Raw genomic sequence first — 12,708 nt, 5'->3', positions numbered from 1 at the left:
GAAAGATCCACCTAAGCTCCTTCGCTGGCGGACAGGACTATAGCAGTCATTCAGGAAAGCCATTGTGTGCTGTGACTGCATACAGTATAGGTTCAAGTCAAGGTTTTGCTATTCCAGTGGCTGCCCAGAGAACAAAGTGACAAAGTGAGCATCTGAAATGTTGGGCGAACCTGACACAATATGACAAACCTGACCAATATTGCAATTTGCTTGGCCATCTGAAAACGACAACAACAAAACGGGAAAGCATATTGAAATAGTTTTTATTTTCCTGTGTTCAGCACAAAACCTTTAGTCTGTGCGTGGACAGTGGACCAGGTGGCACCTTGGGCCCAGCTGGTCCTCTGTGCGTGGACAGTGGACCAGGTGGGCCCAGCTGGTGATCTATAATGGCAACCTACCAATTCTTGCAACTTTTGTTACATGCTTTGTTGCTGCATGACAATTTGCCATTTTATCCACTGTGGTATGCATGCATGAATGAATGATTAGAAGAGTGTTCTTCTGCTTCCTCCCGTGGCTATATTGTTTCCATTTCTCTCCACGTTTCCATCAGTTGTCAGGCAAAGTTTGTTACCAAAACAGCGCAGCACACATTGACAGCCATGGGTGGAGGGCTTCAAATGTGTTGAGCTCAGTCAAGACGAGACCTGATGAATATTTAATTATTTATCACACATGTCATGTTTGCCTTATGCCACTCGTGCTTGCAAGATATCCTGCAGAATAGATGATACTCTGTTGGCATGTACGTACCAACTTTTTACAATGTTCAAGTTATGCCAATTGCCAGTTATACCATGTCTGTCAGGTGATGAGAAGTGGCCTGCTTGCTCACTCATGCATTGAAGGAATAGGCCAGTCAATCTATGATTTGACATGCAGTGAAGGCCATTGTGATCGGGAGTCGAACCTGCGGCACACTGCCAGGCTGGATTACCAGCCATGGTGTCATAATAATCAATTTTAATGTTATTTGGATGGCCCTATAAGGAATGGATCATAAAAACCTTGAACGATTACTATTGCAATCTCTTTTGGGTCACGTTGCTTTTCAGCTTATTGAATGGCCCAGGTTGGCAGAATAGGGAGAGTATAGCACCTAGGATTACAGTTTAGGGCGGCGTTGGCATTTGGCACTGGGTGAGAAAATGGGTTACAGAATCGTGGGATAAAAACGTTAAGAGGGAGGGCGCTATGAGCTTGTAGATCTGCTATTTTTCAATAGCTAAGCATACTTCAACAGGCTACAACATAACATAATGCATAACATACCGGTAACACCAGGGGTTCCCGCCCAGAATGGGTTTTAAAACGGATCAACTGACCAATACAAAATCACATCAGACTCTCTGTGCAAATGTAAGGCCTTAATGCTGGGCCCCGTCCAGCCCATAGATTCAAGAGAACGGCTAATTGGGACTCTTAAACATCGATTCTGACTCATTGTTTCTCACCTGGGCAAAATGATCACGGAAATTGGTGGTATCCCCATCCCAGGATGTCATTTGAAAGTTGATAGCTGAACAAAGTGCATCCTAAGTTTTGCTACGGTGAAGTTGCTCTGCATATTATTGAGATTATGGAGAGTAATTATTGCGTGAGAGATGTCACTGCATGGTTTTATTTTCAGACTTGACTAATTAACACATTTCATTATATTATGTGCAGGTGGTGAAGATGTGGCAGGTTGAGGGGACTGTAGGAGGCAGCATGTGTTACCACAGTGTCTCTGAGTCCTGTTCCCTGCACTGATTTTTATATATATATGTGATTTTAGTGTAATACAGTATTAGAAGATGATTAAAAACTATTGATGCTCTGGTTCTGCAATACTTGAGGTGTGAATCTTCACTGAACCCGCAATTTGATTCAATTACAATTCAATTATGTTAACAATAAAACAAATATTCTACAATGCATCTACATTTTCGAATACTGCAAATGCCTTACATTAATACAAGCAAATGCATATTATGCACACACAATATAGATCATTTTACAGTGAGCAACTTTACAAAGTGTTGATAAATTTGGATAGGCTACTGCATTGTCTATCTCTAAGAAAAAACATTTAAAAAAAAATTCTTGTAAGCAATGTTCATAGCTGTGATGATATCGATCCTGTGTTTCTTTATGCCAAGTTGGATACGGCAAAAATAAAGCCACGCAGATTGATATGAGCAGGTGTTCCGAGTATTTCATTAGACAGCTGTCTGTTGTTGAGTTCTGCGGTCATTATTCAAAAATAACACACCACTGAATTCAGTGATTGACAATCGGAATCAAGCCATCCGTGCAATAAATAGAAATAAGGTTTTTATAATGCAGCTTTAAGACTGGAGACTTCACAAACAAATGACTGCATGTGAAACCTTGTCAATTTAACTCAGTGAATCTATGTACGCATGAAGCCTCATTGTAGAAGAGTGTCTATAGTTGTACTCTTATGTACAGTACCTGTAGTGTACACAAGATGTAACAAAGTACAACCTTGAAACATCGGTACAGCGCTGATTAAATAACGAGTGAACTTTGATTCAATATGAAAAAGTTGCTAATGGAATAGTTCACTAGCAGAATCACAAATGAGACTGCTGCTTATCATGTCCATGATAAAGTGCATCTGCAGTAGCTTAAGTGATGTGATATGAAATGAAATATAACGTGTGACTTGGGGCCTCAAATGTGAACCGCACAAGAACATTTCTCGGAAAATACAATTACATGATGTGGGAGTTATCAAGGTTTTCTGAAGTCAGTTTGTGCATTCGAAGAGATATTGTATGAAAACAAGACTGTAAAGTGTGTGTGTGTGTGTGTGTGTGTGTGTGTGTGTGTGTGTGTGTGATTTGATCTTAACAAGCAGACAGATAATGAAAGTCTGATTGCCTCTCATTACTTCAAAGTTTGTCAGTTTGCATGAGTGATGCTGTGGTGTTTCTGACGGCTGTATTTTAGAGTGCCATGAGCAATGTCTATTGTGCCTTTCCCCTATCATGGCAATTGATGTTAGCCTGGTCCATAGGGGTTTGAAGGGTAACCCAAGAACGTATCGCATCAAAGAGAGTGAAGTGGCTGTCACCGAGACCAATAACTATAACTTGTTTTAAAAACGATGGCAGTGGACGCTATCTTTGATCTTTCGATGATAGAAACACTGACAGCCAATCAAAATGAGGAAAATGTGCAGGCCGTCACATTGAACTCATTACCGGTGTTTACGGAGTGCTGTCGTTCATCGGTGTGGAATGGATGCTCGTAGCATTAGCGTTATTAGTAATCGTTCTAGGTGTGGACGGCCTTTTGAGAGGGAGTGGCCTTCCTTGGACTTAAAAAAGTGACGAGGTTGAATGTCAATGGTCAATAGGCACCCATTCGTATATGTATCCTGTTGCAGCTGAACAAAGATGCAAAGTCTACAGAACGGGGACCTTAGGGTTCATGTGGTTAAAAGAAGGCCCTTCGTGTCAGTGGTATGGAGCGTGTTGAGGCATAGGAAGTGAGTTATCAAGAAGATCCATGCACGGCCACTAAATAGCTTTCAGTGTGGGTGTAAGAATGTAATGAATGCCGTGTGTTGTGCTCTCCTTGGCAGCTCGGCTCTCTCTCTCTCTTTCTCTCTCGCTCTGATGCTCATTATGACTGCTGTTATGACATCCTCCCTCACACTTACGCATGCACAGGGGCCATCGCAGTTATTCCGCTGATTTACAGCCTCATCCTCCCACACAGAAGAGGAGGAGGAGGAGGGAGGGAGGGAGAGCGGAATGGAGAGCTATAGCGGGGGTCTTTCAGGCGCTTGCCTGTTCCACCGTGCACTCGCAGCAAATTGGCCACAGTGGCACCTCGGCAGGCCTCTGCACCCGGCAAGGCAAACCGGGGTGTGTGTGTGTGTGCCCCCCTTCCCGACAATAACTCCTCAGAGTTAACAATTGCAGGTATACGCGCGCCAGGCATAACAAGCGTGCCTCGTTTCCACACGCACGTCACACAAGGTGCTTGTGTTTCTCATCTCGGCTCGGCTGCGCGTGGTCTCGGCAAGAAAGTTTTGACAGCCACTTGAGGGCACCTCGGGGAGGAGAAAAAGACATTTGAACTCTCGCCGTGTGAAGGAACTGGCGCACGATTCGGGACAGCCGATGGCCCGCATCCGCCACTGTAATGAAGCTCGTTAGCAGGAAACTAGTGCTGGGATGTGATGTAACGGCGACTGTTACAATGGTTGTTATCCAACCCTTGGCTGTTCCACATTGCGAGCCGTTTCGTAACAGAGGGGGGAGAGATGGTGCAATCGCCCTGTGCCTGACAGCTCCTGTTTTCTGGATCACTCGGAGACAGATGTGTCCAACCACCTGCACTCACCTGGACACAGGCTGCACGCAACGACACACTCTGTGCACGTACGGCATGCACATATTGCCCCTATATAATTGTTGGAAAAACAACACACACAGCTGATGTACAGCATGCACATATTGCTCCTATATATTTAATTGCTGGAAAAACACTGATCTACAAGCTCACAACATTGAGCTAGTTAGTTCTGCAATTATCTCTATTTTTATTTTTATTTTATGAATTCCTTTTACATCTTCAAAGATTAGATAAATGTCGCCAGAATTGGGATGCCGGGTTGACCGTGCACACGCACGCACATGCGTCACATACTTTTAGGGACGATTGCATGGACTGCAGTAAAATCACATGGGGAGACCAATTTAGTGTCCAACTGGTCCAGAACTTGTCAACAAAACATTTCCTGTATCAGGAATACACGCACAAGCGCGCACACACACACACACACACACACACACACACTCTTTCCCACAAATGGGTTACAGTGATGTAAGTATGCCCGAGAGACGGAGCTTTCTGAAACGACGAAAGAGAATTCCTGCATGCGTCAGTGCGTGCCTGCGTGAGGCGGCGAGATGAAGAGTGGGTGATGATGGAGAAGGAGTCTTTGATATTTAATACATCATAAGGAAAGCCCTGGCTCGTTTCATGTTTCAATGACGAGGAAATAGACAGAGAGGAATATAGACGGCAACAACAAGTGTGTCTCTGCCCAGGAGCACATTGTTGACGTGCCCTGCATGCCAAAAAGCACACCCGCTTGCCATCGTTGTCTGGCTGCACAACACAAGGTGGATAACCCATTCTGACCGGGCACCCATTTTGGTGTTGGCATCATGTTATGCTTTAGCTATTGAAAAATAGCAGATCTACAAGCTCATATCGCGCCACCGAGTGGCGCGATACGAGCTTGTAGGTCTGCTATTTTTGAAAAATTCGAAGAACGACTGACATTTTTAGAATCTGATCTCAGGTCAGAATGGGTTAATCAGACCAGTGTGTGTCCAGTGGAAACCTCGTATGAATCTGATCTCAGGTCAGAATGGGATAATGATGGTGGTACAGGATCGGGGACGCAGCATGTGTGTGCGTGACCGGATCAAGTGAGGAATGCCAGTGGTGGAAGAAGTACTCTCATTTTGTACTATAGTATCAATATACCACAATATAGAAATACTCGCCGTTACGAGTACACATTTTGTAGTCAAAGTTTACTCGTGTAAAAGTACAAAAGTAATGGCATCAAAATGTACTTAAAGGTACCAAAAGTAGAAGGGCATCATGCAAGAATGTCCCACTTCCAGTTTTCTAAATGAAAGATCTTTTGAAAATAGCAGATCTATACAAGCTCACATGCTATACATGTAGGCCTACTTCCGCCACTGACTGCACAGATCACTATAGCTGCATAGATCAGTGCTCGCACTCTATGCATGTCTCTGAACGTCTGCTGTCCTCACAGGACACCCAAATAATTGAGGAAGTACAGAGACTCCCCCGGGGCGAGCAGAGGAGGGATTTCTGCCTGAGTGCTGGGGGTGTCCAGAGGACTGTCTGTCTTTCCCCTAAGAGGAGATCTGAGGGTCAATTTGCTCATGAGAACTTTTCTCATAAGGACTTTTGAAAGATTTGAACTTGGTGGACACTATAATGGTCTCCAAAGCACTTAACCCACATCGGGCCAAGTACGGGACAGTATGCTCTATTCTAATGCCCCAAAGGTCATGTTTACTTGCCTGAAAAATAACATTGTCATCAATTTTAAACAATTAACAATTAACTATAATACTTTAGCTGACGTTTCCCAGCTACCTCTATTGATGTTTCTTGTTTTTATGCAAAGATCCTATCCAAATTGGCCCACGGCATGGGCAAGTAATTCATTAATGTTCTCTTGTTGTACCCGGAGTTTTCCATCTCATCTGGCAGTGCATGATTGGGCAGCTGGTGAGAAGAGAGGGAGAAAATAGGTGGGGGGGGGGGTAGCAACCCTCTTTTTTTTTTTTGTACGTGCCCCGGGCAATCTGGCATTAGTGTCAGTGGTTGCAGATTAGCAATTAGCCTCACAAGAGCTTAAAGGAACCTCTTGTCAAACCAATAGTACTACTTCTAAGTCACTCACATTCGATCTCTGAGAGGTATAATGTTATAATTCTATGCAAGGGGAAACTGGTCACTTGACCGATTTTCGCACTCAAGTCAAGGTTGTGTACAAATCCTAGTTTAATTGCAAAGGGCACGCGAGGGTGTTTCAGGCCCACTTTTCACAGCATCCCACTGGGCCACCATGCTGGAGTTTACGTGTAGGTCCCGTCAGGCCAAGGACAGTAAGCTGAAGGATCTGTTCCCGTAAATGGAAGCTCTGTTCAATTCCTTTCGAGAATTTCATTTATTTATTTATTTTGGCAAATCGAGCTCAAAAGGTCAGCGTGTGCTGAATCATAATTAAAAACTGATGAATAATACAAGTTAGACGAGGCGTTTCGCTGGTCCCTGAATGCACTGTTCCCTTTCCTTAACCCCAAATCACATTGGGTATCTTACGGTACAGTATGTCACAAGGAATGAGGCATGCATCTATCACAGGGCCTGGGATATCCTTTAAATATTTACTTTAAACCCTATAGGTTTTATTATGTCTACATTTGACTCCCCTCCCTTCTTTCCCTACACCACATCTCTTCGCTGGGAAGAGCCGATCTACAAGCTCACAATGCTTGAAGACCTGCTGTTTGTGCTGAATGTTTGCTTATTATGAACTTTATTACAGGCTCAAGGCCCACAATACGTAACGTATACAAAATAATTGGAAAAACTAAAATGTCGTTCAATGTCTTGCCTATATTCTGACATTCCCAGAATGGGGACACAATGTTTTCATGCAGTGGTAGAAAGTAACAAGTACATTTACTTGTACTGTATGTACTTAAAGCCGCTATAAGCAATAATATGTCAACATTTTAATAACTTTTCATTGGTATTCAAATAGCCAGCAATGAGTAAAACGCTCCCCCCCCCAAAAAAAAAAGTAGTCTCTGTGACACATCTAGGGGCCACAATCTGTATGTAACAAAGATGTTCCTAGATGCTTTGTCATTGGTCGAAACATAGGAACCCGTTGCGACCGCATGCCTGTGCTGACGTGGACTGCTCAAAAAAAGTGTGAATTTGGGACACAATACAAGAGCAAAACCAGCCAGTTGACTGCTCACGTCACGGACTGAGACGCAACATTGCATAACAATCCGTCACAAAAGAGAGTTAAGAACTTTGCTGCCTCGAGGAACTTTTTGTCACGTTCGTCACGACTTGCACATCTGCTTCCTTGTGCCGAGGCTGAACATGCAGCCATGGGTCTCTTGTCTGTCTGGTGGCTGAAGGTTTTTCAAAACTCTGAGGGTATTCAGAGTCATTGTGGTTTGAAATTGAATAAGCATTATTTGCCATCCTGTAGCCTCGACTGGCCATCATCTCGAACTCGCTGTGAGTCATCTTTATTATTATTTATTTGCCATGGAAACAAGGGCTTAATTTTCCAAAAGCTGTTTTTTTCACCCGTCTCCATCCAGTTCTATAACCCAGCAGCCTCCAGTTCTCAGTGCGCCACTGTGTGAGCCACCAGACAGAGACCCAGCTGCATGTTCAGCCTCGCCACAAGGAAGCAGATGTGCAAACGTGACAAAAAGTTCCTCCAGGCAGCAAGTTCTTAACTCTCTTTTTTTTTGATGGATTGTTATGCAATGTTGCGTTTCAGTCGGTGACGAGCAGTCAACTGGCTGGTTTTGCTCTTTTATTGTGTCCCAAATTCACACTTGCTTTCGCACTCCCCCCCCCTCCCCTCCCCTCCTCCTCCTCTCACTCTCTCATTAGCAGGCAACAGAGCAGCACTATCTCTCTCTGTTTCTGGCACAGCGCCCCCTACTGGTACTAATAGTCATATACTGGTGCTCAGACAGATACATGGGTAAACCAACAGACATTGCTGGTTGTAGGAGTGGTTGCACCACTCAAAAACATGAATACATGGGACATTCTGCATGATGAGTATGTTTGAGTACTTTTGATGCCTGGGCCCACTGCTTTTGTACTTTTACTCGAGTAAGCTTTGAACACCAAATTTGTACTTTTAACGGATAGTATTTGTGGCATTGATACTTTTTTCAGGTACAATATGTGAGTACTTTTTCCACCAGTGACTACCACTACATGTCATTCCTCGTGAATTATTTAATGTTGAACCTTTGTTTATTGGGTATTATGCATTATGGGTGTGCATGTGTGTTATGATGTTGATAACCATATTATTAATTGTGTTGGCATTGATTCCCGAAGAGAATCTTCCATTCCTTTACTCCACAGACCTTTCAGAAAAAAGTGTTTTAAGTCTGTAATCAAGCCAAACCAGTGTAATTTACTTCCTTAAATTCCTTTACGCCTTAGGAATATCTGGTTGAAAGTTGGTGGAAGAACTGGTACACCAGAGTCACTTTAATCCAAGTACTATATCATTAAAAAAAAAAGTCAGTGAATGAGTTTTTGATGAAATATAGTGCAGAGAATGCAGGGACATGTGTGTCAAACAAAGTATAGGGAACACCAGGGCATCGTGGCACAAGGTGCATGGGACGAGTGCTCGTATGGGATTTCCTCTGACCAGATTGTTCTGCTGCCATCTTGTGATTCTCTGTCGGGCATTCTTGCCCAGGGATATTTGACAAACGTCGTCGATCAATCAAGAATACATTTTTCATACCCCGGTTTGGAAAGGGCTAAATACTGCCACTCTCCTCTCCTCTCCTCTCCTCTCCTCTCCTCTCCTCTCCTCTCTCTGACATCTCTTAACCCATTTTAGGTGGGAACCCGTTTTGGTGTTTTAAACATTATGTTATAATTTAGCTATTTTTGAAAAATCATGAAAATGTGGCACAAATCTTTGAATATATATATATTTCAGAGGGAACATTTTTAACTAAAATATTGGCTTCTGGGGGGGTCCCTGGAACTCTGAGATGGGGGTCCGTGGTCCTTGACATGAAAAAGCTTGAGCCCCACTGACACAGAAACACAGGTTTTTCAGAAAAATGTTTTGATTTAGAAGCCTTTTTTCTGCTATTTTTGAAAAATCGAAGAGCGACTGACTGATTTAAAAAAAAATCTGATCTCAGGTCAGAATGAAAACTGTCAGGATGTAGAAGACATTTTTAGAATCTGATCTCGGGTCAGAATGGGTTAAAGAAAGCTCCCGGAGCGCACACAGCAGGCTGCGGCTTTTCTTCCCTCACACTGTAGGTAGGAGGACCACACTGTGACGCACGAGTTCCATTTCATTTTTTTCCCCCTTCTCTCCAGAAACATGCACGTTATGTAATGCCCCGTGGCACAGTTAAAGCGGGGGCTCCGCCACGCAGCGCGCACACACACACACACACACACACACACACACACACACACACACACACACGTGTAACTGAGCTGTCTTGCGTCTGACTTGATGCGACGCGAGTGCACAGGACGTCAGAACGACGCCTGCTATCTGTATGCTGTGGTTGCAGGCGGACGACATGCGACCATGGGAAATGGTTCAACGTGTTTAAACCATTCTGACCTGAGATCAGATTCTAAAAATGGGTTAAACCTGATTTATACTTTGTTATATGAGGGAACACAAAACCCAAATAGCCAATCTACAAGCTCATTGTGAGCTTCTAAATTGGCTATTTCCGGTGCGTGCAGCTCTGCTTTACTACAGGCTTGCAGCCAGTCTAACGTATAGTGCAGCCCCTTGCACCAATATGCCTCCTATTGCCTCCTGTAGACATTTATAGTGCAGCTCCTTGCACCAATATGCCTCCTATTGCCTCCTGTAGACATTTATAGTGCAGCTCCTTGCACCAATATGCCTCCTATTGCCTCCTGTAGACATTGCCAGTCTAACGTATAGTGCAGCTCCTTGCACCAATATGCCTCCTATTGCCTCCTGTAGACATTTTCAAAGCACAGCTCAAGACCCACTTCTACACCCTTGCTCTTAATTGATCTTTTATTTTGTGTCTGATGGAGGGAAATGAGTGCTAAAATATTTATGCTTATATTTAAAAAGATGATATATAGGAGCCGCTAAATGTTACCTATAGTTACCCCTTAAAAAAAACAACACTTTATTTAGGAAGGAAGACTAAACAACATTAAAGCCAATCAATAATGACCGAATCATTATTGATTGAATTGTTTTAGTTTTTATCTCCGTAGGGAAATTTGGTGTTTGATTACTGTGCTCGAAATTGTGTTTGTTCTTCTTCTCTGCTTGTCTGTTCTTTCATTTCCCGTGTTTGTTTGTTTTTGGGTTTTTTTTAATGTTTTTGTTTTTTTGTTCCAATTTTCTCTTAGTTATAACTGAACAATGTAATAAGGATAGGCATTAATAAGCCTATACCTTTTCGATCATGTCAAATGAGTTTAATACATGATTCTTCTTGTAATGTTCTAACGGCATAAGATCAAAATAAACCATTCATTCATTTCGGCACCATGGACCGCAGCCCAAGTCCTGGTTTCACCCCATATTTCCTAAAGTACACTTTGTTCCCGAAACGGAACCTTTTCAGAACCTCATTAAGGCCCCCAGCTCAGCAGTCGGACTCTTTGTGGTTGTGCATGAAAAGCAGTGTCTGGTCTAGAGACAAAAGACCCTTTCTTTCTGTCCCGGTCTGTCACATACGCCTAATGCGTTTGGTTTGCTCTTAAATTGATTTCACCCAATATTGAGTCTATAGTCCGAGAGAAAAGTTGAAGAATGTCTGTTATTGTAACTCATTCTTACTTTCATTCTCTGTCTTCCCCCCCCCCTCTCTCCCTCTCTCGTCTCGCCATGCTCTTATACAGGACTACACGTTGACCATGTACTTCCAGCAAGCCTGGAGAGACAAGCGTCTGTCCTACTCCGAGATCCCCCTCAACCTGACCTTAGATAACCGAGTGGCTGACCAGCTGTGGGTGCCCGACACCTACTTCCTCAATGACAAGAAATCCTTTGTCCACGGCGTCACGGTGAAGAATCGAATGATCCGGCTACACCCGGATGGGACAGTACTGTATGGCCTCAGGTGAGATGGTGTGTGTGTGTGTGTGTGTGTGTGTGTGTGTGTGGGGGGGGGGGTACATTTGAAATGAACACACAATAAATGCCATGATGTAATTCTTAAGATAATAGTGGTCATTGTTGTTTAGAAATGAATTGATCCTCCTTGACTTATTTTGCACCGTGAATGTCTCAAAGTCATTCGTTTAAAACGCTGGCTGCTTTTGTGCTGGTTCTGGACAACCAACCGGCTATCCGACCGACTCGACTCGACACCGGGCACTGCACTCCCTGTGGGGGTGTGGAACACCGCGCGCCTGTCGAATTTGAAGTCGGCGGGGGCGAACTGTAATCGAGTTACGGGATTACAGACGTGTGTGTGTGTGTGTGTGTGTGGGGCCCCTACTTGCATCCAAATTCACAGGGCACGTTCAGGACAAAATCTTTGTAGAACCCAAATAAAACCAAGACAAGGCATAAAAGACGTGACTTCATCCAAGCACACTGTTGGATGTAAACTGGAGGTGACTGACGTCGCCGTCCATCTTAGTCACTGGTTCAAGTAGGACACTGTACTTTTGGAGCAGATCGCGTGTTGTTTTTCCTCAAACTGTAATAGTTGACTTCTTCAGACAACGACAGCGGTCATCTTCTGTACTAACACCTCATCCATGAAGGGTGGGGTGGGTTTTTTCTTCTTTTCTCCATTTTTTTTTAACAAAACAACAATATGGTGTAACCTTCTTCTGACCGATACATGCCTGCTCACATCACTGTAGCCTACATAATACTTTGCCCCTTGGGTACTTGCATACCTTTTCCAACCACATGATGATCACCAAAGGCAACATTTTGCCTACTATGTTGACAACTTTGACACAGGAATGCAGAAAGGCCATGTTGACTCAAAGAATAGTTTTGACATTAAGGTCAGGCAGAGATATAATTATGTTAAAGTTGGGCACACCTTTGAAAGTGCTAGCCCAATGATTTTATTATTATTATTATTATTCATGATTGTCATTTTCTTCAGCTTCCTATAGCCATTTTAGTGCCCTGTGTGAGCACAGCACATTTTCCATAAACTTGTTAAATGTCTAGCAAGTAGCAATTGATTCAACCAATGAGTTTGAAATACCATTTGATTAGCAACGGGTCAGGAAGGTGCATTTGGCTGGACTGGAATGAACCGTTGGATCGCTTTTAATCGACTGATACGGGAATCTGACGTTCGTATAGCAAATCTCAAAACAGTTTGATTATATTACAAC

At 43.4% G+C, this 12,708-nt stretch overlaps 1 protein-coding gene across 2 annotated transcripts in view; it reads left to right on the top strand.

The window, feature by feature from the left end:
- Positions 1-12,708, top strand: part of gabrb2b (gamma-aminobutyric acid type A receptor subunit beta2b) — a gene marked incomplete at both ends in the record, with an annotated part of 76,048 nt that overhangs the window by 24,229 nt on the left and 39,111 nt on the right. For both annotated transcript variants that reach the window (XM_080780859.1, XM_080780860.1), the window contains one exon: positions 11,242-11,462. In XM_080780859.1, the coding sequence (XP_080636985.1) occupies positions 11,242-11,462 (221 nt within the window). The remainder of the gene's footprint in view (positions 1-11,241; positions 11,463-12,708) is intronic.

This window comes from Protomyctophum bolini (genome assembly GCF_963924005.1).
Source record: "Protomyctophum bolini genome assembly, chromosome: 13".
In the NCBI taxonomy this organism is placed as follows: Eukaryota; Metazoa; Chordata; class Actinopteri; order Myctophiformes; family Myctophidae; genus Protomyctophum; species Protomyctophum bolini.
This window is presented reverse-complemented; position numbering and strand designations above follow the sequence as displayed.